This window comes from Triturus cristatus, chromosome 7, assembly GCF_964204655.1.
Source record: "Triturus cristatus chromosome 7, aTriCri1.1, whole genome shotgun sequence".
NCBI lineage: Eukaryota > Metazoa > Chordata > Amphibia > Caudata > Salamandridae > Triturus > Triturus cristatus.
The window spans coordinates 581886760-581910586 of record NC_140590.1 but is presented as its reverse complement, the minus strand read 5'-3'; the positions used below and the strand labels follow the sequence as shown (position 1 = coordinate 581910586).

General features: G+C 54.0%; 1 protein-coding gene across 2 annotated transcripts in view; it reads right to left on the bottom strand.

Moving 5' to 3' along the window:
* The window catches only part of SPAG9 (sperm associated antigen 9), a 1633747-nt gene that overhangs the window by 1487619 nt on the left and 122301 nt on the right, over positions 1 to 23827 (bottom strand). For both annotated transcript variants that reach the window (XM_085617154.1, XM_085617155.1), the window contains exon 3: positions 3963 to 4033. In XM_085617154.1, coding sequence (XP_085473280.1) covers positions 3963 to 4033 — 71 coding nt within the window. The remainder of the gene's footprint in view (positions 1 to 3962; positions 4034 to 23827) is intronic.

Below are 23827 nucleotides of genomic sequence, written 5' to 3'. Positions count from 1 at the left end.
GGGTTCTATATTATTTTGTATGCTTTGGTTACGCATTTTGATGTCACCCACAAAAGTCGATTGCTCTCATGCGTATCTATGGTATGATTCTGCAGACGTCTCTAGAGTGTAGAGCCCGGAGATGTATGCACAAATTGACAAAATAGGTTTTAAAAAAAACAAAACACCACATACCCGGCAACATATAAGGGAACAATGGGATCAGGAGGTGGGGGTGAGGGGCTAGATGATGGAATATGGGGAGAGGCCCTAGCAGCCCCCAGGGAGGTGGCCATCCATCAGGATTCCAACTAGTCCAGCTGAGGATCCAACGCATAAACAACATTAGTGAAGATGGGTAGGACAGCGGACCCCAATGGTTCAAGTGCTTGTGTGTAACCCGGGGAACTTTTTCCATATCCTGTGGGATTGCCCAGTAATATTGTACTTCTGGTCAGCGGCGCTTCAGTGCTTAAGAGAGGTAGGGGGTGATGGCACTGCAGTCTCCGCTAAGGAGATTCTTAGGAATATCTGTAGAGAAGCAGAGATCGGAAGTGCACAACAGACAAAGATGACATTAGGCTCGTTAGTGGTTATGAGCAATATTGCGAGTTCCTGGAGGAACTGTGGGCTTGGAAACAAGATATGGGCTGGGGCATGATGAAGAAGAGGGTGGTTTATAAAGGTAGAGGCTACCCCCGGAAATGGGGGGAAATTTGGAATGGGTGGAATGTCTAGAGAGGAAGAATATGTGGAGATATCGACCTCCCTGGAAATGATGTGGCATTAATAGAGACAACAGAGATCGTTAGATCAGAGGGTAGTGAATGGGGTGGGTGGCAGTGTGGGGAATCGGTTGAACTGGGACCGATTTGTCATTATTGTGTGAACAGTTTGTCAGTGCTATATTTCATAATTGATACTGTATTTCAAAAGACAATAAAAAGGATTTGGTTATCAAAAAAATACATTGTGTCATTAGAGTCTAGGTGGCTATGGCACATCTATCCGATTTGTAAAACCTCAGTGCTTTAATGCTTCTGGATTCGATTGACTGGTCTTTCCTCGACTAAGTACAATAAAAAGTGGGGTCTGGTCCCAAATTAAGGTTGCATGCTCAGATTATCTAAACGTGTCATGGCCCAAATTCGGGTTAATGGTACTCTCTTCTCTCCATTTCTGATCTTTAGAGGCACCTGAATATGGGAAAGCTTTCAAGACGATTCCAAACATAATTCAAATGATATCTTGTTAAATTTTCCAAGCCATGAATGCAGAACATTTTTGAAACACTGATTAGAACCACAGGATACTAAAGCTTAAAATAGAGACCGAAACAATGTTTACAGGTATATACAGCAATCTCAAGTTAAGATTGTTCATACAACTGTAGCCACTCTTACTGAATATCAAGACAATCACGTTTGGCAATAATTACACATATTGTGCCTCTGTTGCAAAAACAGAGGAGGAATAAATACAATGAAACTGTCGCTCTTCAAAATTAATCTCAATCAGATTTTCCTAACATTTACAATTTATTAAGTATCAGGTAAAGTAAAGCCAGCACCCTTTTTGGTCAGAGATAAAACATCCTGGGCTCCTCACCCTCCGCCTGGGACGACTCCTGGTGGCCTCCCGCCCTGGGCACCGCACCCAAACCGACAGACCATGCACGCAACCTGGGCTTCCTCCTGGACTCCTCCCTCTCCATGACCAGGCAAGTCAACAACGTCTCCTCGGCGTGCTTCAACATCCTACGCATGCTACGGAAGATCTTCTGGTGGATCCCCACCGAGACCAGGAAGACCGTCACCCAGGCCCTCGTCACCAGCCGACTGGACTACGGCAACGCCCTCTACGCCGGTACCACCGCCAAGCTCCAGAAGAGACTCCAGCGGATCCAGAACGCCTCAGCCAGACTCATCCTCGACATCCCACGAACCAGCCACATCTCCGGACATCTGAGAGACCTTCACTGGCTCCCCGTCAACAAAAGAATCACCTTCCGCCTCCTCACCCACGCACACAAAGCCCTACACGACCAAGGCCCGAGCTACCTCAACAGCCGAGTCAACTTCCACGCTCCCAAACGCCACCTCCGATCAGCCAACCACGCCCTCGCCGCCGTCCCCCGCATCCGAAGAGCGACTACAGGAGGAAGGTCCTTCTCCTACCTGGCCGCCAAGACCTGGAACTCCCTCCCTACCGACCTGCGCCTGACCCAAGACCACCTCTCCTTCAGGAAGAAGCTGAAGACCTGGCTGTTCGAGCAGTAGCGGCACCCCCCCCTCCCCCCCCCCCCCCCCAGCGCCTTGAGACCCTACGGGTATGTAGCGCGCTTTACAAGTGTCACTGATTGATTGATTGATTGATTGATTGATACCAAGTCCACAGTGGTGGTCTATAGGCTCGAACAATACTGGGATCTGCATTTAAAAACGGCTATGCACGAGATGAGGAAGTAATCAGCATCTTTCACACAGATTTTCCACACACATAATTACATAGGTTTCGTTTGCAACAACTGTGATGTAGTAACGGCAAAGTGGAGAACTATAATCATCTTTGAAATACATGTCCAGACAACTCTAGGAAATCTGTGGTTGCTCTTTTTCATTGTTCTACAGGGGAACCACTTTTTATAACTGCCATCTGTGTTGTACATTAATTAGCACTAGTCTTCAAGCAGTCTACATTGAAGAGTGAATGACAGTGTGACTGCAAGTCATGGTCAGAACATGGGACTCTAACTGGTAGCTGGGTGAACTCCTATCCACACACAGCACCAACGCTAGGAACCTCAGGATCATCAGTTACAGCAAATTGGACAAACACAAAAGGCAACATTGTCACTGCATCCTGCTTCCATACCGTGAAGATGCGAAGGAAAAATCTTAAAATGGGTCCTAAGAACAATAGAAAAACAGTCACTCATGCCCTGGTCACCAGCAAGTTAAACTACAGGCACACCCTCTACGCTGAGATAACCAAGCAACTCACTAGAAGACTACAAACCATCCAGAAATCGACAGCTAGACTTCTGCAAGAAACGAAAGACCTAGCTTTCCAATTAACCAACCTACCCTAGGTACGGCTAGGCACACACACACACACACACACCTGCTCAGCACCTACAAAACTCTCAAGAGTGACAAGTACGCTTTACAAATAAGTAATAAACATAACAAACATGGTAACTGCTGGGGATTACTAGAAAGGTATGCAGTGACTGATCCTATTTGGCCGCAATAGTTTCTAAACTTCTCATCAAAGCCCCACGAGTTTTAAATCTGCCATGTGTCCAACATGTTCAGGGCACCACAACGTTTTAAACATTTTCAACTACATTATTGCAGTTCCTGTCCTTTGTACCCAACCCCCTCACATAAGGCTTATTTACAAATTTAATAGAAACTCAATGTCAACAATTTGTTTGTTACGATTTATCTATCTAGAAGGTCCACCATTTACTTTACCCATATTTAAAAGATACAAACTGGACATTGTACTTCTGCTCTCTCAAAAAGAAGCCCCCAAACTATCCTATGGCAGCCTGAGGAGAAGGTGATTATGTGACTTTAAGAAAGCTCGGTATGCCAGGTGGGGTTAATCAACATTTTTTTCTGTTGATATCGCAGGAAGAAAGGGAAACCTATAGGTCCCCCCTTCCTTGACGTCTTCAACAGAGGACCAGATGACATCACAAGCAATGTATTTTTTATTTAGCTTTGCATGAATATAAGCTAAAATACATTTTTGTTCCACCAAGTTACCAATCATTCCCTTGCCCAATTGACTTTTGTTCAAGACTACTCTGTTGCTGGCTAATTCATCACGTTTCCGAATGTCATCATGTTAAAATACACCACTGGCTTTATAGACAATCAATTATAAGGGAAAACATCAATAGCACACATAACCACAACGAAAGTAAGCACATTTCACCAATACTCCGTTTTTCAAATTAATAAAACACCTACCTCTGAATGTCTTTGATGAAGTGAACTATACTCTTTCTTCAGCTCGGCCTCCCTCTCTTCCAATCTGCTAACTGAAAATAAATGTGAAAAAGATCACGACAAATTTTCATTTCAGAAAACCACAGCAATCACCATTCTACACTGTTCAAGAGTCATATACAATTAACATAAATAAACAGAGGTGGAACTGACCACCTGAAACATGGTGCCTGATTTCCAACCCTTGTGTTAGTTTTCTATTTAGTCGAAGGATTTGAGGAGGGTTCCCTAAAACAGCTCAATCTAATGCCAGACACTGTGCCTTCTTCAGAAGCACTGTGTGCCATAAGAACCCCCTCACCCCATTTCCATATGGATCTGAGAGCTCCTAAAAGATCCTAAAGTGTGAAGCCAATCAAGGTATGGCCAATAAATTAGAAGAGAGATAAAAGTGTGAAAGCAAAAGCAGCATCATAAACAAAGAAACATGCTTTGTTTGGAATTCTTGATAAAATCATTTTCGCACAGGGAACATGAATCAAGTTTAAAATGCTTGCTGATAACATTTGCGGAGGCCCATACAGCAGAATTGGGGATTCGTATGCTGTATCCTCACTAGCAATGGACTGAAAATATATGTTTTAATGAGGGTAGGAGTCATGCCCATGACCCCAGTACAGGATGGAAAATTTAACGCATCACGTAATAGTGGCCATGGACACCCGTTTTTTGTACCTCTATTACCAACAGGAACAAAATCAAAAAGGGAGAACTATGAACAGAACCCCTCACTTCTAAGTAGCGGTCTCTCTGCTGAGGCAACACCCTCCTAACCCTCCCTCATAAGGCCAGTAAATCCAAAGTCACTGGCAGACAGACTGCTCCATTCAAAAATAATGCAGGCTTGGGGATGTGGCTACCCTGGCTACCAAGATGTCTGCATGGCCCTGGAGCTCCGACGGACTAGGCTCCAATCCTAGATCGGATGGGTCCGTACGATGCAGAGCTGGGCATAGCGGGCATAACGGCTCGTCCTACACCATCTGGGGACTGCGTGAACCGAATTTGGCTGCTCCTGGTGGATGCAACACTTCAGGCGGTGAGAAAGCGCTCGGCAACCACCACACCCATCAGAAGCCCCACAGTGATAGGGACAACGGGTGAGCCTGAGGCGGGTGAGGCCCATGTCTTTCAAGGAAATCCAGGACTACCCTAGGTGCTCTGGGGCACTATGAAGGGCGGAGTCGCACTGGAGGCCCGATGATGCCCATGGTCGGGAAATCTGCCTGAGCTGCACACGCACGGTAGGCTGCCATAATGCTCTTTGTGTGGCTGTGCACTGGAGGTATACCTACCTTTTTTAGCCCCTAGTAGCCATGCTAGTTAGGCCATTCGCCTGATGTGGCCATTTTCCTACTTCCTGCTGCCTATCTAAATTGGCCTTGCTGGGTTGCCTACTCAGACTGCTCAATGGTGAACGCCCTGCAGGCCTAACCCTCACAAGGGATAGTACACATTGCGCATTGATTTTTTAGACGTCCCCACATGCACGGTCATATTTGCAGTGGGGTGGGGGGTGAGGCTTGACACAGATTGCCCCCCTGGTCCTGGAGATTAACTGTCACCCATGTCGGTGGGTACCCTAGAATGCACTACCTGCTGGGAGACTGCTGCAGAACCATTTGTTGATATTGTCCCTGGGTTTGGCCCGCAGATACCGCCATCAGTTGACCAGGGAGAGGTACGGTTGCGACCCCTATTACAATAGTATAGGGCGACCCAAAGCAACGCAAAGTGCCTTTTGAGAGATCGAGGGCTACTGGTCAGATATGGAATTTGGTGCGATGGGAGGGCCTGCAGCCGAGCACAAGGCCGGAGTAGATGCCGTTATGACTGAGTTCAAGGTGAGCTGTTGAGCCATAGACGCCCGCTTCGACAAACCGCCTGGACAGAGTGGGTGAGCTACTGGACAAACAAGATATGCAGACAGTGGAGTGGAGGAGTTCATATCTGGGCTAGAGGATACTACCACCACAGATGTAAAGCGACTGGAGAAGCTAGAGACACGACTAAAGGTAGTGGCCATCAAAAATGAAGACCTGGAAGACAGAGGGTATCGATATAATATCTGCATTTTGGTTATTTGGAAACAATGGACACGGGACATCTTGACCTCTTAGTCGAGCAGCTACTCTAAGACCTGCTAGGAAGACAGAACTTGAATCCTACATCCATTGTGGAACGTGCAAACAGATCACTCACCCAGTGCCTGGGGCCCTGCCATGACCGATAATTGCCCGACTCCTCAATTTCAGAGACCGAGATGTGGCACTTAAGAGGGTAAAAGAACTAGGCCCACTCCAGTACCAGGGCTCCACAGTTAGCTTTTCCCCCCCCGAATTCACCATGGTGGTCCAAGAGGCCCAACGCAAATTCAGCAAAACCAAAGCTGCATTAGGCAAACTGGGACTCAGATAAGGAATGCTATATCCTGCCCGACTCAGTATGGATGTTGATGGAAAGGCTCGTTTCTTTGACACCTCAGCACACAATGGTGTTCTGCAAACAGAGAGCCAGAAACTGTGTGTCCCCGGAGCGCACAGCCCCTGAACGAATGCCGCCGGGTTCACAGGATGCTACCAGCATGGAACTTTTTGCCGGCACATTGAGCACCTTTGTTGCTACACACACTAGCTGCAGGGATGGACAGTCTTCTGGTACTTCTTTTGAACTCTGCGGACCACTTCTGCTGTAGGCTCTCTGGTGATACTTCAATAAACCCGGCAGCATAGACCCATCTATGATCTCAACCCAATATTGAGCACCTATGTAAACAGGGCAATTAGCCATGGCGCTGCTACTCCCCTAAGGTTTATACCAAAGCTGCGTTGGGGGAAATATTTTGTTGTTATTTGATACTATTGAGATTCACTTGGCATGTTTGTGCCAGGTGTGGGAGGGAGGTTGCTACTGTTTGTTTGTGTTTCTTTGACGGTATCAGCTCACTGCACGCTCATATACCATACCAGATACACCTCAACCGATTTTTATTTGCAATATTTGCCTAGACATAATAACATACATCAATTTGCAGACACCACTTTTCAGTCTTGGAATATCCGAGGCCTCAACAGCCCACGTAAGGGCAAACAAGTGCTGCAGTATTTGCAGAGAGACAGTGTCGATACCGCCTTCTTAAAGGAGACGCATTTACCACCCAGTCCTTCACCCTCATACACATTTGCAAATACATGGGGCCTGCATCGATTCTTCTCCATTTATAGTACTTACTCATGCGGCCTGTCCACGCTGATCCATAAGCACCTACTTTTTAAACCCTACATCAACCATACCGATGAGGAGGGCAGATATGTCTTAGTGGCAGGTCACAATGCAGGGCACCACGTATTACTCGTCAATGTCAATGCCCCAAACATGGACAACACAGAATATTTTCAGGCAATCCGGGCCTTGAATGACCGCACAGATGCAGATCACTTTGTAATGGGGGTGATTTTAATATGCTTCTGAACCCAGTGTTAGATATCACGGCACAAACTCCAGTAGGAAAACCAGCTTGCTGCGTATCTTTTAGGACATATGATACATACACATTCAGCGACCCGGGCACCTGAGACACTCCACCACCCCTGCTTACACATTTTACTCAGCGCCCCACAGCACCTGGACACACACAGACTACGGCTACTATCAGTCACACTTGCACCACGATTCAGCTCCATCCCACACCTTACACGAACGCTCTCTGATCACTCACCAGTTGTGATTACACTGCCCATTCATCTTGTGGGAAGCCTTGAATGCCAATGGCGATTCCCCAACATGGCACTTCATGATTAACTTTTTTGCACTTAACTCCATCAGCCATCATTAAATATTTTGAACTTAACAAAGAATCCGTTCAATCACAAGCCACCCTGTGGGAGGCCTTTAAGACATACACCATGGGCATATGCATTTGTAAACATGCTGGGGTGTTACAAGACCTGCGCAGGACACTAAACAGCGTTGAGGCAGAACTGGCGGACTTGGATCACGGCAGTGCCCGATGGGCCACTGAGGCCCGTCTGCACCAATGTGCTATATTACTGGCTGAATTCAGGTAGACTGTGGGACCGAAGCTCACTACCTGGGGAAGTATGCCAGAGCCTGCCGCTATGGTGAGAGGAGAGGCTGGGACACACATGGACTAGACTCTTACAGCTTCCTCGGTGCGTATCTTATGTATCAGACTTAAGGGATCAGATGGCACCCGAGTCACAGACACCATGGGGATACAGACCAAATTACTTGATAATTATACAAATTTTTATACCGCACAACTGAGCGACGAGGGCACCAAGAGGGGGGCCTATCTAAACAAAGTGCCCATGGTCTGGCTCACTACTGCACACCAACAGTTTCTTAGTGAACCTTTCATCGCTGAGATCATTCAGACAAATCGATTCGATGGACATCTCTAAGGCACCCAGCCTAGATGGCTACACAGGCGCTTTTTACAAAGCATACAAGCACATCCTAGCACCACACCTCCTTGCTATGTATTCAGAAGCTCTGGAGAAGGGAGTGCTCCTACCTACTTTGGGAGAAGCTTTGATTACACTATTTCTGAAGTCGGGTAAAGACCCTCAGTACTGTGGTTCTTACTGGCCACTATCATTACTGAATTTTGACAACTAAATTTTAGACAAATAACTGTCGACCCGACTTGCACTACTGATGGACAAGATTATCTTCCCAGCCCAATCGGGCTTCTTCCCACATAGCTCAACGTCTCTGAACCTACATAGAGTCTTTCCTGTCCTTAATAGAATATCCCCCACAGTACCCGCCGTAATCGCCCTATTAGATGCCAAGAAAGCCTTCCTACAAGCCACACTTAACTTATCTTCCCTAGTAACGCTCTTCTACTCACTACAGACAGCGCAGATTAGGAACAATGATACGCTTCTGGCCCCATTTGCAATCATGAGGTGGACATGGGAAGGCTGTCCTCTCTCACTATTGCTCTTCATTATAGTGATGGATCCACTTTTTTCTTTTTTAAATCTGTTTTTATTAGATTTTGTTATTTTGTCAAACACCAATACAGACATTCGGTACAGTAGCATACGAGCTCTCGGGGTAGAACATTACTGCATAGCGCACTGAAAGGATACATAATTAGGTCGTAGCTGGATGAGCTCCACCCCGCTGCATTGAACCCCTAATAAGGCAGATCTCAAATATTGATATATGCAGTCCTGCCTTCCCCCGCGTGGGCTCATCAGGATATCTCGATGAGTCCCGCAGCCGAATCCGCAGCCACTGTCCAGAAACGATAAGAAAACAAACAGAAAGAACCGCAACCACCTCAAAAGTAGACCAGCTCCAGTGTGCCTATCGCTATCCCTGCCCCCGTGTAGTCCCCCCCCCCGATTGCATTGAGTGACGAAGCTGCAGCACACCATCACACGTCCGGATGCATTGTCCCCTCTCACCCAGTGCGGGTGCGTGTTGTGTGTGGAACCCTACGGGGTCACTCCGGCAGATTGTCCGCTGCCCAGCTTGACGTCGCCTACCCCCCCCCGCTCACCCCTCCCATCCCCCACCTCAGCATGTCTGAGCGCCTGAAGCATCTCCTCCCATTGCGCGGCTATGGGCATCTTCCTCAACCCTAGTGTCTCCTCCCGCCTAATAGCAGTCCCCTCCACTCCGGCCCATGCAGCGAGTGAGCGCCCCCACGCCCGCGGGTGGGGCGGGTCCTGTGCCTTCCACCGCCTGGTTATGAGGCGCTTGGCAACCGCGAGCCCTAAATCCAAGAACCGAGATGTCACCTTAGTCGTGCTCGTCCTACGAAAGTGATGCAGTAGGTAGACCACCCAGTCGAAGGATATGTCCCTCCCCGTGATAGTGTGCAGGGAGTCGTGAACTGCGCGCCAGTAGGAGTGTAATTTGCAGCAGCCCCATAGCATATGTATGATGTCGGCCCCCGGTGTAGCGCATCTAGGACAGTTTGCGTGTGCGTGACAGTAGTAACTATTAAGGACCGCGGGAGTGAGATATGCCCTATGGACGACGAATAATTGTATCTGTCTGAGGCGCATGTTTCTGGGGATGCGCACCGGGCTTTTCAGTATGTGTTCCCATTCTTTGTCCGTCAACTGCCTCCCTAGGTCCACATCCCATTTGTGCCTAAGCGGTTCCAGGGAAATCACCGTGTGCGTCCGCAACGATGCCGCGAACCACCTAATCAGGTGGCAGCCCCTTCCCAGGACGTGCAAGTACTGTATAGTTAGGTGCTGGCCGGGCTCCACAGCCATATCCCCCCACCGGGCGCCCAAGGTCCATACTAAGGAGTGATAGGTCAGGAACTGTCCGGGCGGTAGGCCCCCTTCTTCCACCAGCAAGTCGCACGAGAGGAGCTGTCCGTCTCGATACAGATCTCCTAGGGTCTGGATGTCCGCCTCTTGCCACTGTGTAAGCGCAAGGGAAGTAAGCGGTCCCCCTCCACTGGGGGTACCTTCCAATGGCAGCGCTGGCGCATACGGGAGTACGTGCCAAGTAAGGAATAGGCTCCTGCGGAAACAGCGATACGCCACCGCAAGGAGGAGCGGGGCTGGGGCTGCACTCCTGGAGGCCGGGTGGAAGAGCACCAACAACTGCTCAAGTATATACGGTGGGCCCATAGACGCAGTGTCCTCGCGACCCCTATCCGCCAACCAGCGCGCTATCCACTGCAGTTGGGCCGCTAGGTAGTAATGCTCGAAGCAGGGTGCTGCCAACCCTCCCTGGTCTGTCGGGAGGTAGAGTTTCCTGAGGGACATCCTGTGTCGGCTATTCCCCCAGATGAAGTCCCTAAGGGTTTGCGACAGCTTGGCGAAGAAGGCCGCCGGATGTATTATAAGGCAGGTTAGCGAAATAGTACAGGAGCCGTGGGAGGACCACCATTTTGGACAGCGCCACTCTGCCCGTGACCGTGAGCGGAAGCGTATTCCAGAAGCGCACTTGGGATTTGATGGCTGTGAAGGCCCTGCCCAGGTTACCGTCAATTAGGTCCGTCGGCTGACGGTATATGTGGAGTCACAGGTATGGGAAGGTGTCACCTCTCCACTGTACTCTGGTGCCGTTTAGGACATAACCAGGGTCTTGCCGCCCCTCGCCGAACGCGTAAAGGTAGGATTTGCTGGCGTACACCCAGAGCCCCGAAAGGGCGGCAAAATCTCGCAGGACGTGGGCCAGCTGAGGTGGAATGTCATCAACGTCCCGCACATACACCAACAGATCGTCGGCATAAAGCGACACCTGATGTATAGTGTCCCCCAGGGGTATGCCAGCCGCCGTCAGCTCGCGTATATGCTGCCTGGGGCTCCATCGCCAAAGCGAACAGGAGCGTCGACAGCGGGCATTACTGCCGGGTTCCCCTGCAGATCGGTATGGCGGCAGATATGTACGGCCCCAGTCGCACCCGCACCTTAGGGTCTTTGTAAAGGAGGCCCACCAGCTGCAGAAACTCCAAGCCAAGGTCAAAACGCAGCAGAAGTGCAGAGAGGTAGCGCCATTCCAGGCAATCAAATGCCTTTTCCAGGTCTAATATTAGGCAGCCTGCCCTGGGCCACTCCCGCGTACTGTCTGCCGCCACCCTGAAAAATCTCCTCAGGTTCAAGGACGTACTGCGCTTCGGCACAAACCCATTCTGGTCGGCATGGACTAAGTGTGCAACCACCGGCGCCAAGCGCTCCGCCAGCACCTTAGCCAGGATCTTGCAGTCAGTGTTGAGGAGCGCCAGCGGGCGGTAGGAGCCCAGGTCTGTGGGGTCCCGGTCCGGCTTGGGCAGGGACACCAAGTAGGCCTCACTCATCGAGGGAGGTAGTGCGCCTGCCTCAACCGCCGCCCTATATACCCCGAGATGGTGCGGCACCAGATGCTCACGGTAGGCTTTATAAAACTTCGCGGACAACCCATCGGGGCCCAGAGTTTTCCCAGATGCCATTGAGGAGATGGCTTCTCCTATCTCTTCCAGTGTAAGAGGACAGTTGAGAGCCTCCATATGCTCAGCAGTGACCGTAGGCAGTCACACCTGCCCTATAAACCGCTCGAGATCCTCCCCCGAGCAGTGTCCTCGCGCACGGTACAGCTGTGCATAATGGTCTGTCATGACTCTATGAATGTCCCGATGGGTGCACACGAGCTCTCCCCCTGGTGTACGTATTGCCGCGACTGGGGGGCAGGTCGTCTCCTGCTTCAAGAGCCAGGCAAGCAGTCGACCTGCCCTGTCGGCCGATGCATGTGTGCGGGCCGTGTGTGCCGCATAGTTCAGACACCTCAGGCGTTCCAGGAGCTTAGCATGTTCGGCGCGCAGGTCCGCCAACTGCTGTGCTCGTGCACCGCCCCCCTCTCCCTCCCACTCGTGCTGAAGCAGCCGGGATTCAAGACGGGTGAGCGACCCCGCTATCTGCCTCCGCATATTCCATGTGGTCCCCAAACAATGACCGCGAATCACTACTTTGAGCGCATCCCATTCCACCCGTGCGCCGCTCGCTGTGCCCTCATTGAGCTCATATTAGGAGAGGAGCGCGGTTTCCACCGACGAGCGGAAGTCCGGGTCCTCCAGCGCCGTGGGCTGGAGTCGCCAAGTGGGTATGGGAGGACGACCCGCCTCCCAGCTAAGTCGGAGCCTCAGGGGGTTATGGTCAGAGTGCATGCGCCCCAGATATTCTACGCTCTCCACCAGTGGCAGCAGCGCCGGGGATCCTACCATCCCATCCAACCGCACATGCAGATCATGCGTAGAGTAGAGTAGATTCGATCCGTGGGGCACAGAGTACGCCAAATATCCAGCACCCCCCACTGTGAAAGTCAGTCAACCAACGCACGGGCCGTGGAGGCAGCGGCCGTCGCGCGGAGCGGAGGGAACGACCTGTCCAGGTGCACATCTAAGACAGAGTTAAAGTCCCCTCCAAGCAGCCAGGGGATACCGGCGTACGGCGCTACCGCTAGCGACAGACGCGCGAGGAAGGGTATCTGGTCAACGTTCGGGCATAGATCGAAGCCAATAATACAGCCTGGCCGTTCAGCGTTCCCCGTACTAATGTGTACCTACCCTCATTGTCCACAGACACATCCTCGCTGACAAAGGGGACGCCCGCTCTGACCCACACGAGGGTGCCCCTAGCCTGCGAGTACACCGTGCCATACACCTGGCCCCTCCAGCGCCGTCGCAACTTCTCTAACTCGGGCTGCATCATGTGTGTCTCCTGTAATAGTGCGATGCCGGCTGAGTGTTGCTGCAAGTAGGCGAAAACGGAGTACCGCCGCGTGGGAGTGTGCATACCCCGTATGTTCCACGTAACAATGTTAACCCGCGTCATGGCGCAGCTGTGTTATGTCGGGGGGTACCGGGCGCGGGGCAAGTGGCAGCCAGTGTGCGCTGCGGTGTAGGAAGGTAGCTGTGATCTGAGGTAACAATAGTAACATAACAATAACAAGTGTGTAACGGCTGGGGCGAAGCGCACAAGTGTGTCCGTCCAAACTTACGTGACCCTACGCGGGAGAAAACTAGGTCAGGGTGTGACCTGGGGGTAGTGACGTGCGGAGGAATGTTCGCCACCGGTGTCCCCGTGTGCCATCTAAGTGTGGTGTGCCTCTTTGAAGTGCTTTCCAGTGATGAGCGGTGCGACCAGTGAGGCGCAGGCAAGTGCCCCCCGGGAGCCACCCAGATCTACTGTTTCCCTCAAGGGAGACCCATCCTGAACGAGCAGCCGTGACCACAACCGATCCCCCTCCCAGGTCAGGAGGACAACCAGACTAGCTCCAGGGCCCAAACTCACCCTCCGCCTCCCCAGGGACATAAGTCAATTTCATGGTACTTGCACCAGCGGTAGTCCTCAGGCCATCTCTCAGTCCAGGATACCATCTGCAGTCTGTGGGGTAACCACCGGCCCACCGAAGGCCTCGGAGAGGGATGTCGTCGGAGACGTTGACCCACTCACCAGCACCTCAAGTCGCCCCTCCTGGTCCGATGAGTCCATCTGGCTCGGGCTGGCCAGTGTCGTGACCGCCTGCAGCACATTCCGACGCTCTTGTCGCATTTTCTCCGGCGTTGGAGCTACTGACCGCGCCGGCATCTCTCACGCTCCTTTACGTTGCTGACGACGTCTGCCGCCTCTGCTGGGGTGGGCTCCGTCACCCGGGTCTGCCTCCTCTAGCCAGGCCCAGACCTCCGCCGGGGAGTCAAAGTAGTGAGTCTTTCCTTTTCGACCACACGCAACCGAGCAGGGAACAGCAGCGAGTACGGCAGCGCCAGCTCACGAAGCAGGCGTTTCACTGCCATGTAATTATTTCTGCTGCGCTGCACCAGCGTGGTGTAGTCCGGGAAAAGCATCACTTGACTGCCGGGGGCGTGGCCAACTGGCGAACATGGCGGACGCCAGTGCTTGAGGCTCCGACCGTTACCCCCGCTTAATCCTGTCAGTACTCCTGGGAAGTGGGCAGCTCTGGCCCGTACAGCGCTGGTCGGGTGCGGGACGACGGCGGGGACGATCCCTGAGACCCGGGAGCCACGGGGTGATCGCCTCTGGACGAGACCCGCGAGGCTGCCCGCGCGGCGGAGCTGATCGCTAGCGGTGGCCGCCGGCTTGAGGACGAGTCGGGTGAGCGGAGGACGGGGACCGGAGTGATCTACGAGGCCCCGTGTGATTGCGGTGGGGGCTCCCGGCTGGAGACTGCGGTGGAACGCAGAGGAGCGGCGGCGGCGGCCTGGGCCGCGCTGAGGTGGCCTGTCGCGGCCCGCGAGGACTCTGGTGACAGCCCGCATGTAGTGAGGCCTGCAGCCCGGACACGGCGGACAGAGAGCTGGGGGCCTTGGGACGTCGTGGGCCCCGCGGAGGCGACGAGTGCTGAGGCGCCACGACGAACAGTGAGTTGCTGGGGGCTGTGGAGCCTGCGGAGCGGTCTGCACTGCCGTTGCGGGGAGAACGGCGACCTGTGATCGCGCCTGGGCAGGTGCGCTTCAGGAGAGGTGGAGCGGAGCGGCCGCCTCAGGGACACAGAGGCAGAGTGGAGGAGTGACTTGACAGCCTGAAGGGCCCGGAGGCTGGGGGACGCCCGCTGCCGGGAGCCTGTGGACTGGTGCGGGCGGTGGCGGGCGCCATCTTGCGAGGGACGCCATTTTGGGAGAGCCGGCGGCGGCCCTCTGGGAGAGGGTGCCCACCGTGGTGAACAATAGTGAAGCCCAGGCGCCCGGGCAGTAGGAGAACCTCTGGGTGGCTGAGTGAGGCGCGCTGGGCGTGGGGGGCCCCCCGGACGTCCCCGGTAGCCGGAGTGCTGGATCAGTGACATTCCATGTCCCCGGGGGCCCAGCAGACAGCCGGCGGGCACCGGTCGGGTGTACCCGGCGACATTGGGGTGGCACCAGCCTAAACGCAGTAGGCGCCGCTGAAGGGAGTCACGGGAGCCTTCGGCGGGCGCCGGTCGGGCGTACCCGGAGCGGCTGGAGAGTGACGGGTGAGAGTCTGGCTGGTCGTGGCCGGCGCCAGTGAGGGGAGCCGCAGGAGACCCCACCGACTGGCACATTTCGGAAAGGAGGGCAGTGGCGTGCTGACCTGGGGAGAGGGGCACGACATACTGGTCCAGGAGCCCTGCGGACCTTGGGGCCTACTGCTTGCCCGCACTAGTGGCCGCGCAGAGGGGCGCAACGTATAGGAGCAGAGGTGCAGCCATCGAGCCGAGCCCGCGACACCAGGAAACAGCCTGCGGATGCCGACGGCTCAACAATACGTGATGGGCCGGCTCCGTGACAAAACGCAGCAGGGACAGTCACGCACAGGGAGCTCGGACACCACGCAGGCCCGTCCAGGGGGGGGACGCGGAGCCACAATCGGCGGCCCTGTCGGCCAAGATGGACATCATGCTTGCGGCGGTGGAGAAACTCAGCGCCAGCCTGGAGCAGACGAGAGAGTCCTTAGAAGTCAGGATTGATAAGGTCACCTCCGACTTCACGCTCCTCCATGCGGACCACCGCAAGCTGGCTGAGAGGGTCACGGTCCAGGGCCAGACGCTTCGGGAGCTCCAGCCAGTCACCCAGAGCCATGGTGCTGCGCTGCAGGATGTGTTGGACAGGCTTAATGCACTTGAAGACCGGGTCGATGAAGCAGAAGGGCGCTCCCGTCGCAATAATGTACGCGTCGTGGGACTTCCAGAGGGCGTGGAAGGAAGGAACCCGGAGCAGTATATAGAGCGCTGGCTGAAGGACCTCTTGCCGCAAGGGGCACTATCCCAACACTTTGTGGTGGAACGAGCGCACAGGGTGCCGGCGCAGCAACCCAAACCAGGGGCCCGGCCCCGCCCGTTCCTCTTCAGGCTCCTGAACTATCGCGACCGGGACGCGGTCCTGAGTGAAACACGCAAATCAGGAGACCCGATGGTTGGCATTACTCGCTAATGTTCTTCCCTGACTACACCGCGGCTGTGCAACGGCGCAGGAGCAACTACTTGGCGGTGAAGAGGCAACTTCGGGAACTGGAGCTGCCCTACTCCCTGCTGTTCCCGGCCCGTCTGCGAGTGGTGGCAAAGGAGGGGACCCGCTTCTTCGACTCCCCGGCGGATGTCTGGGACTGGCTGGAGGAGACGGGGCAGTGGACGGGGGAGAGACCCGCGGGCGCGGCGCCTGATGGCCGCCCGGAGAGAGGACCCAGGAGGCGCAGGAGGCGGGGAGCCCGACAGCAGATGCGGATGGGGCTGGTGGCGCCTAGCCCTGAGCGGATCAGAGTGGAGCGACAGGAGGTCCTTGACGCGGTGGCGACTCTGGGGACGCCACCCAGTGGCGACTGCATGGAGACTGGAGCGTGCAGTGCCCCGGGGACCAGTGGTGCCTCGTCCCCGTCCACGGTGATCTCGGAGGAACTGGCTCTACCGGTGGTGACCCCACAGACTGCTGACTTGATTGTGTGATGGGACACTGCTGCACCGCACTGGGGTGGGAGCCATGCGGGGTGGGTATGCCCACGCACTTGTCCTGCAACTGTGCGCCTGGAGGAGGGGCGGGGACCTGAGAGAGAGGGGGTTCTTTCACGAAGGGCATAGACTTAGTGCGGGGGGCGCCCGGCAGTGCAGGGCGGCTTGCCTGTGGCGCGTGCCGCTGGATGTTACAGTGGGGGGTCCCTACTACCGCGCCCTCGAGCCCGGACAGCGTGACAGTTTCATGCTAGATATGCTGCTGCTTTTCCCTTCACTTAGAGGAGACTGGGGAGGGGGGAAATTGTGCCAACTTGTCGACACTCCAGCGCGTACCCCATCAGACACTGTACTGACACATTGCATTGTTAATTAGTTTCTTTGAAGTTTGGACGGATGCCCCGTTGGGAATACGCCCCCTTTGTTCTACTGTTCACGGCAGTTACACTGTTTACATGGCAGCGCATTCATATGTTCCCCTGGGTCGTGTGGACGGCCCCTCATCCTCCTCCCCGGGTGCGGACGCTCTACTTCCAGCCCAGCTGGCTTTCCCACCTTCACGATGACGCACACTAATGTTGTGACTTGGAATTGAATATGCTACTTACCAGTATGCATCTGTTCTTGGCATGTAGGGCTGCTGACATTCATATCTGTGCATAGATCGCCGCCTAGTGTTGGGTCCGGATGTTTGCACGTTGTTGTCCTGAAAGAGTCTTCGAAGTATCCTATGATAGGTGACTCCTCCCCTGGACCACAGTGCGCATGGGCATCCTCTCCATCCTCAGATTGTTTTTCGCCATTGTGGCAGTGATGGAGTAGATACAGAAAGTGATGACCATGCTTACAGTAATTCTGAGAGCTGCAGCTGCTACAGGCGCCGGGGAGGAGGGAGGGCGATATGAATGTCAGCAGCCCTACATGCCAAGAACAGATGCATACTGGTAAGTAGCATATTCAGTTCGAGGCATGTGGGCTGCTGAATTCATATCTGTGCATAGAATGTATAGCAGTGCCCTCTATTAGCGGCGGCTACCAGTGCCAGCTGCAGCGGTCTGAAAAAGGGTTTTGAGAACAGCCTGTCCTACAGCTGCCTGCTGTTTTGATTGCACATCTACACAATAGTGTTTGGTAAATGTGTGTGTAGTGGACCAGGTGGCTGCTCTACATATATCATGCAGGGGAATATTTCCTAGAAAAGCCATGGAGGCCCCTAACTTACGTGTTGAGTGGGCTCGTGGGGGAATAGTTAATGTGCGTTTTGCCTTTTGATAACAAATTTGGATACACTTAACTATCCATCTGGCTATCCCTGCTTTGGAGATGGCGTTACCTTTGTGGTGTGGGGCAAAGGCAACGAACAGTTGTTTTGTCTTCCTAAAGGGTTTGGTCCTGTCGATGTAATACATGAGGGCCCTTTTGACATCTAGTGTGTGGAGTGCCCTTTCTGCGACAGTTTGTGGGTTTTGGAAGAAAACGGGCAGTTCAATAGTTTGATTCATGTGGAACTGCGATATTACCTTGGGCATGAATTTGGGGTTGGTACGTAGTACGACCCTGTTGGCATGAACCTGTATAAATGGCTCTTGAACTGTTAGTGCCTGGAGTTCACTAACTCTTCTTAAAGAAGTGATCGCTACCAGGAAAGCTACTTTCCAGGTGAGGAATTGAATCTCGCATGAGTGGAGAGGTTCAAAGGGTGGACCCATCAGGCGTGTGAGGACCAGGTTGAGGTTCCACATTGGAGCTGGTGGGTGGCTTGGTGGAGCTGGTGGGTGGCTTGGTGGAATGACTCGTTTGAGTCCTTCCAAGAATGCTTTGATGGCAGGCACTCTGAATAGAGAGAGGTGCTGCCTGGTTTGTAGATAGGCTGATATTGCGGTCAAATGGACACGTATAGAGGTGTACGCCAGATTGCATCGGTATAGGTGTAGGAGGTAACAAATTATGTTTTGGATGGATGCGTCCAGCGGGTTAATGTCATTATTACCGCAATAAATGACAAACCTTTTCCATTTGGCTGCATAGCAAGCTCTTGTAGTGGGTCTCCTGGCCTCCTTGATGATGTCCATACAGTCAGGTGGCAGGTTGAGGTAGCCAAACTCTAGGACTTCAGGAGCCAGATCGCCAGGTTCAGCTGTTGCGGATCTGGGTGCTGAATCTCTCCATGGTTCTGCGTCAAATGAGCGGGTTTGATCCTCAGCCTTTGATGTGGCACCACGGAAAGTTCGAGGAAGGTGGTGTACCATGGCTGGCGTGCCCACGTAGGAGCAACTAGGACGAGTGTCAGGGAGTGTTGTCTGAGTTTGCGAGCCACCAGCGGTATCAACGGCGCTGGGGGAAAAGCGTACGCAAATCTGCCGGACCAGTTCATCCATATCGCATTGCCCTGCGACTGCGGATGTGGGAACCTGGCGGCAAAGCTTTGGCATTTTGCGTTTTCGCTTGTGGCGAACAGGTCTATCTCTGGATGACCCCACTGCTGGAAGTACGGCTGGAGTACTGATGGGTGTAACTCCCACTCGTGCATCTGGTGGCTGTGTCTGCTCAGCAGATCCGCCATTTGGTTGTCCTTGCCGGGGAGTTGTTCCGCCATGAGGAACATGTTCCTCTGAATGGCCCACTTCCACATGCTCTGAGCCAGATGAGACAACTGTGGAGAGTGCGTTCCTCCCTGCTTCTGTATGTAGTACATTGCGGTCATGTTGTCCGTCCGGATCAACACGACCTTGTTGCACAGATGTACTTTGAATGCCTTCATGGCTAGGAAGATTGCCATCAGTTCCAGAAGGTTGATGTGCATTTTCTTCTGTTGTGTTGTCCATAGTCCCTGCACTGTGTAGTGGAGTACATGAGCTCCCCATCCCTGGAGAGACGCGTCTGCTATCAGTACTATTTGTGGAACAGGCTCTTGGAACGGTCGGCCCTTGCAAAGGTTTTGTGGATTCCACCAATGCAGAGAGTTGTATGCCCGACCGCTCACCAACACTAGGTCTTTCAACTGTCCTTGAGCCTGATTCCACTGACGTGCCAAGCACTCCTGAAGCGGGCGCATATGTAATCTCGCGTGCGGGACTATGAAAATGCAGGAGGCCATCATGCCTATCAACTGCATGAACACTCGCGCAGGAAGGGAGTGTTGGGGTTTGAACTTGGAAATCAGCATTTGCATGCTGTTGATCCTCACTAAATTTGGCTGAGCTGTGGCCGCCAGAGTGTCTATAGTCGCACCCAGGTACTGTTGTACGTGTGCGGGCTGGAGATGGGATTTTGGGTAATTTAGTGAGAATCCCAGACTGTGAAGGAGGTGAATGGTGCGGGACATGTGGCTGGCACATTGCTGGGCTGACTTCGCTTGAACGAGCCAGTCGTCCAGGTAGGGGTAGACGTGTATGTGCTGCCTCCGTAGATGGGCCGCCACAGTAGCTAGGCACTTTGTGAAAACCCTGGGTGCTGTTGTCACGCCGAAGGGCAGGACTTTGAATTGATAGTGCTGTCCCTGAACAGTGAACCGGAGGTATTTTTTGTGTGAGGGGTGAATGGGTATGTGGCAATACGCATCCTTGAGGTCCAGTGTGGCCAGGAAGTCTCCCTGCTTGAGAAGCGGAAGGACTTGCTGGAGAGTGAGCATGTGAAAGTGCTCGGAAAGAATGTACCGGTTCAGGGGTCTTAGGTCTAGTATAGGCCTGAGGGACCCGTCCTTTTTCGGTATTAAAAAGTAGAGGGATTCACCCCAGCGGTCCAAAAGCAGAGACTAAGCTTTCTCGGAGTAAAACGTCGTCTACGGGACCTAAATCTCAAGTACGCTATGCTTTTCCCGGCTAAGCTGCGGGTGGAGTTGGATGGCCGCACGCACTTTTTTGATCGCCCCGAAGCAGCCGGGGACTGGCTAGATACCTTGCCTGGGGATCGGGATCGGGGGGGGGGGTGGGGGGGGGGGCGGTGGGGGGAGAGGGCCCGCCGGATCAGGACTGAGGGACTAATATTATGCCTCGCTCTGGACAAAATTGATGTCACTTTTGACTGTTCGCCTGCTCGAGTAAGTCTCCTCCTGTGGAGGTCGTGTGGGGTCTCTTGGGGGTTCTCCCTCCTCCTCTGGGGGTCTAGTTAGTTTCACCGTCTATGGGGCGACAGGCACACTGCACTTTGGGGGGGCTGTTTGGGCTCATGCAGGGGTGCAGGGAGGGGGGAGTTCTGATGGGGTGGGGGAGTTGGGGTGGGGTGTTGTTCGTTTTTACCACAAGGCAAACCCTTCTCTGTATTGTTTTTAAGGTGCTCTCCGGGGGACGACTGATGGCTCCTGTGTGTGATGGGGGGTAGGGATTTGACTTTGTTGTCTTGGAACGTTAATGGACTGGGGGATAGGATCAAACGAGGTGTGGTCCTGCAGTATTTGAAACGAATCTCACCCGATGTAGTCTTCCTGCAGGAGACACACCTTATTGGAAACTCTTTTTGTGCCATGAATAGGCGTGGCTATCGTTTGGTGGCCCACTCGGGCTTCACGTCGGGCTCACGGGGTGTGGGCATTATGGTGAAGAACTCGCTCCCGTTGGAAATTGATGAGGTGCGCCATGACGATAGGGGACGCTATGCTGTTTTAGTGGGGAGAATGGAAGGCAAAGTAGTGGTCTTAGTATCAGTGTACGTCCCACCGGGGCTACAGGCGACCACTTTTGCAGACCTGGGGCGCCTCCTCCTGGGCCTTCCGGGGGGACTCCTAGTGGTTGGGGGAGACTTCAATGCGGTGGTTTCTGGGACTCTGGATCGTCACCCCCCTAGGGACCTCCCCCGGGCCCAGGCGTGGCTATCCGGCCTCTTGGATACACTGGGATTGGTGGACTGCTGGCGCTTAAAACATCCCACGCAGCAGCAGTACACTTTCCACTCGGGGGCCCATGGTAGCCTCTCACGGCTTGATCATGTCCTTGTCCCAGCGGCCTATGCTGGGAGTGTGGGGGAGGTGCGCCATCTGGCGCGGGGTATCTCAGATCATTCCCCGCTCCTGTTCCATTTTGATGTCCTTCCGAGGGGTGAGGGCAGGGTAGTTCCCATCAATGCCTGGTACCTGCGCGACCCCACCATTCGCGCTGCTGTGATTAAATCCTTGCAGCGATACTTTGATGAGAATGTGGGGTCCGTCCCTTCGGCTATCTCCTTGTGGGAAGCCTTCAAGACAGTTCTCAGAGGAGAGGCCCTGTCCCTTATTTCCCATGCCCGGAGGCGCGAGCGGGAGGAGGTTACCCGGGTGGAGGCCGAAATTGCTGAATTGGAGGGTGATTTAGAGGGCGGAGTGACGGATGCTGCACTACATGTCCTACAACTTAAGCAGGCGGCCTACAGGGCCCTCGTTACGGAGGCGGCCAGGGGCCTCAGTAGGGAGCAACAGGGGCGACTGTATGATGTGGGTGATAAGGCGGGCAAACTGATAGCGTGGTTGGATAAAAAGGAGAGAGTGAATCGTGTGGTCCCGCTGATTGAGAGGACGGAGGGTGTGAGTGTCACCGAGCCAGAAGAAATTGTCTCCTGTTTCGCGGATTATTTCCGCGAGGTGTATTCGCCGGTTTCTCCTTGCTCGGAGGAGGACTCCCATTCCCTGCTTAGGGATATCGCGCTGCCCTCCCTCTCGGAGGAGGACAGGGTGTCGCTGGATGCCGCTCCTACGTCCGACGAAATTGCCCTTGCCATACGTTCGGTTGCCTCTGGCAAGGCCATGGGCCCGAATGGCATCCCTATCGAGTTATATAAGTTGCGACCAGATGTACTGGCACCCCACCTCCGCGCGATGTTCCTGGCGGCCCACTCGCTGGGCTCCCTCCCGCCGGACCAGCGTCTGGCTACTATCGTGGTGATCCACAAGGAGGGGAGGCCCCGGGACCGGGTCACATCCTATCGGCCTATCTCGCTCTTGAATGCGGAGCCCAAAATTCTCGCCAAGGTGCTGGCCAATCGGCTGGTCGGCGTGGTGGGCGACCTGGTCCACCAAGACCAGTCCGGCTTTATCCCCCATCGCAACACGGCCCTTAATCTGCGGCGCTTGCACGGGGTGCTCGCACGTGTCCCATTCGTGCGGGAGCCGGCCATTTTGGCGTCCTTAGACGCCACTATGGCGTTTGACACGCTTGAGTGGCCATACATTTGGGCGATGCTGGCGAAGTTTGGATTCGGCCCGGGCTTCATCAGTTGGGTCAAATTGTTGTATTCGGGCCCATTGGCGCAGGTGGTGGTGAATGGAAGAGTTTCGGCCCCATTCGAGCTGGGCCGGGGCACGCGACAGGGCTGCCCCTTGTCGCCGCTCCTGTTTGCGCTGGCCTTGGAGCCCCTGGCGGAGTGGCTGCGGTGGCACCCCTCCATCCGTGGTCTCCGTTGGACCCCCGAGTATGAGGACCGTGTGTCCCTATACGCTGACGACATCCTTTTGTACTTAGCCTCCCCAAGTAAGTCACTCATAGTCCTGGTTGATGTTTTACGTTCATTTGGCCGGAACTCAGGCCTTGTCATCAACTGGGCTAAATCATGCGTGTATGTGCTCTCTGGGGAGGCTCCTGTCCTTCCGCGGGGTTGTCCGATTCAGATTGCCTCTCAGGGGTTTCGATACCTGGGTGTCTACATTACTCAGGACCCAGAGGCCCGCTACGAGCGGAACCTGCTTCCCCCTCTCCAGCGCTTGAAGGAGGACGTCGCGCGCTGGCGGCGCCTGCCGCTTTCGCCGCTCGGCCGGGCGGCGTTGTTTAAGATGATGTCGTTGCCACGTTTCTTATACGCTCTCCAGAACACTATGGACCCAGTCCCGGCGCGCTACTTTCGTGAGGTGGAGAGTTTACAGCGCCGCCTGTTCTGGGACGGGAGGCGGCGCATTGCCCTGGCGAAGTTGACGCTCCCATGGTATGACGGGGGGATTGCCCTCCCGGATATTAAACGGTATTACTGGG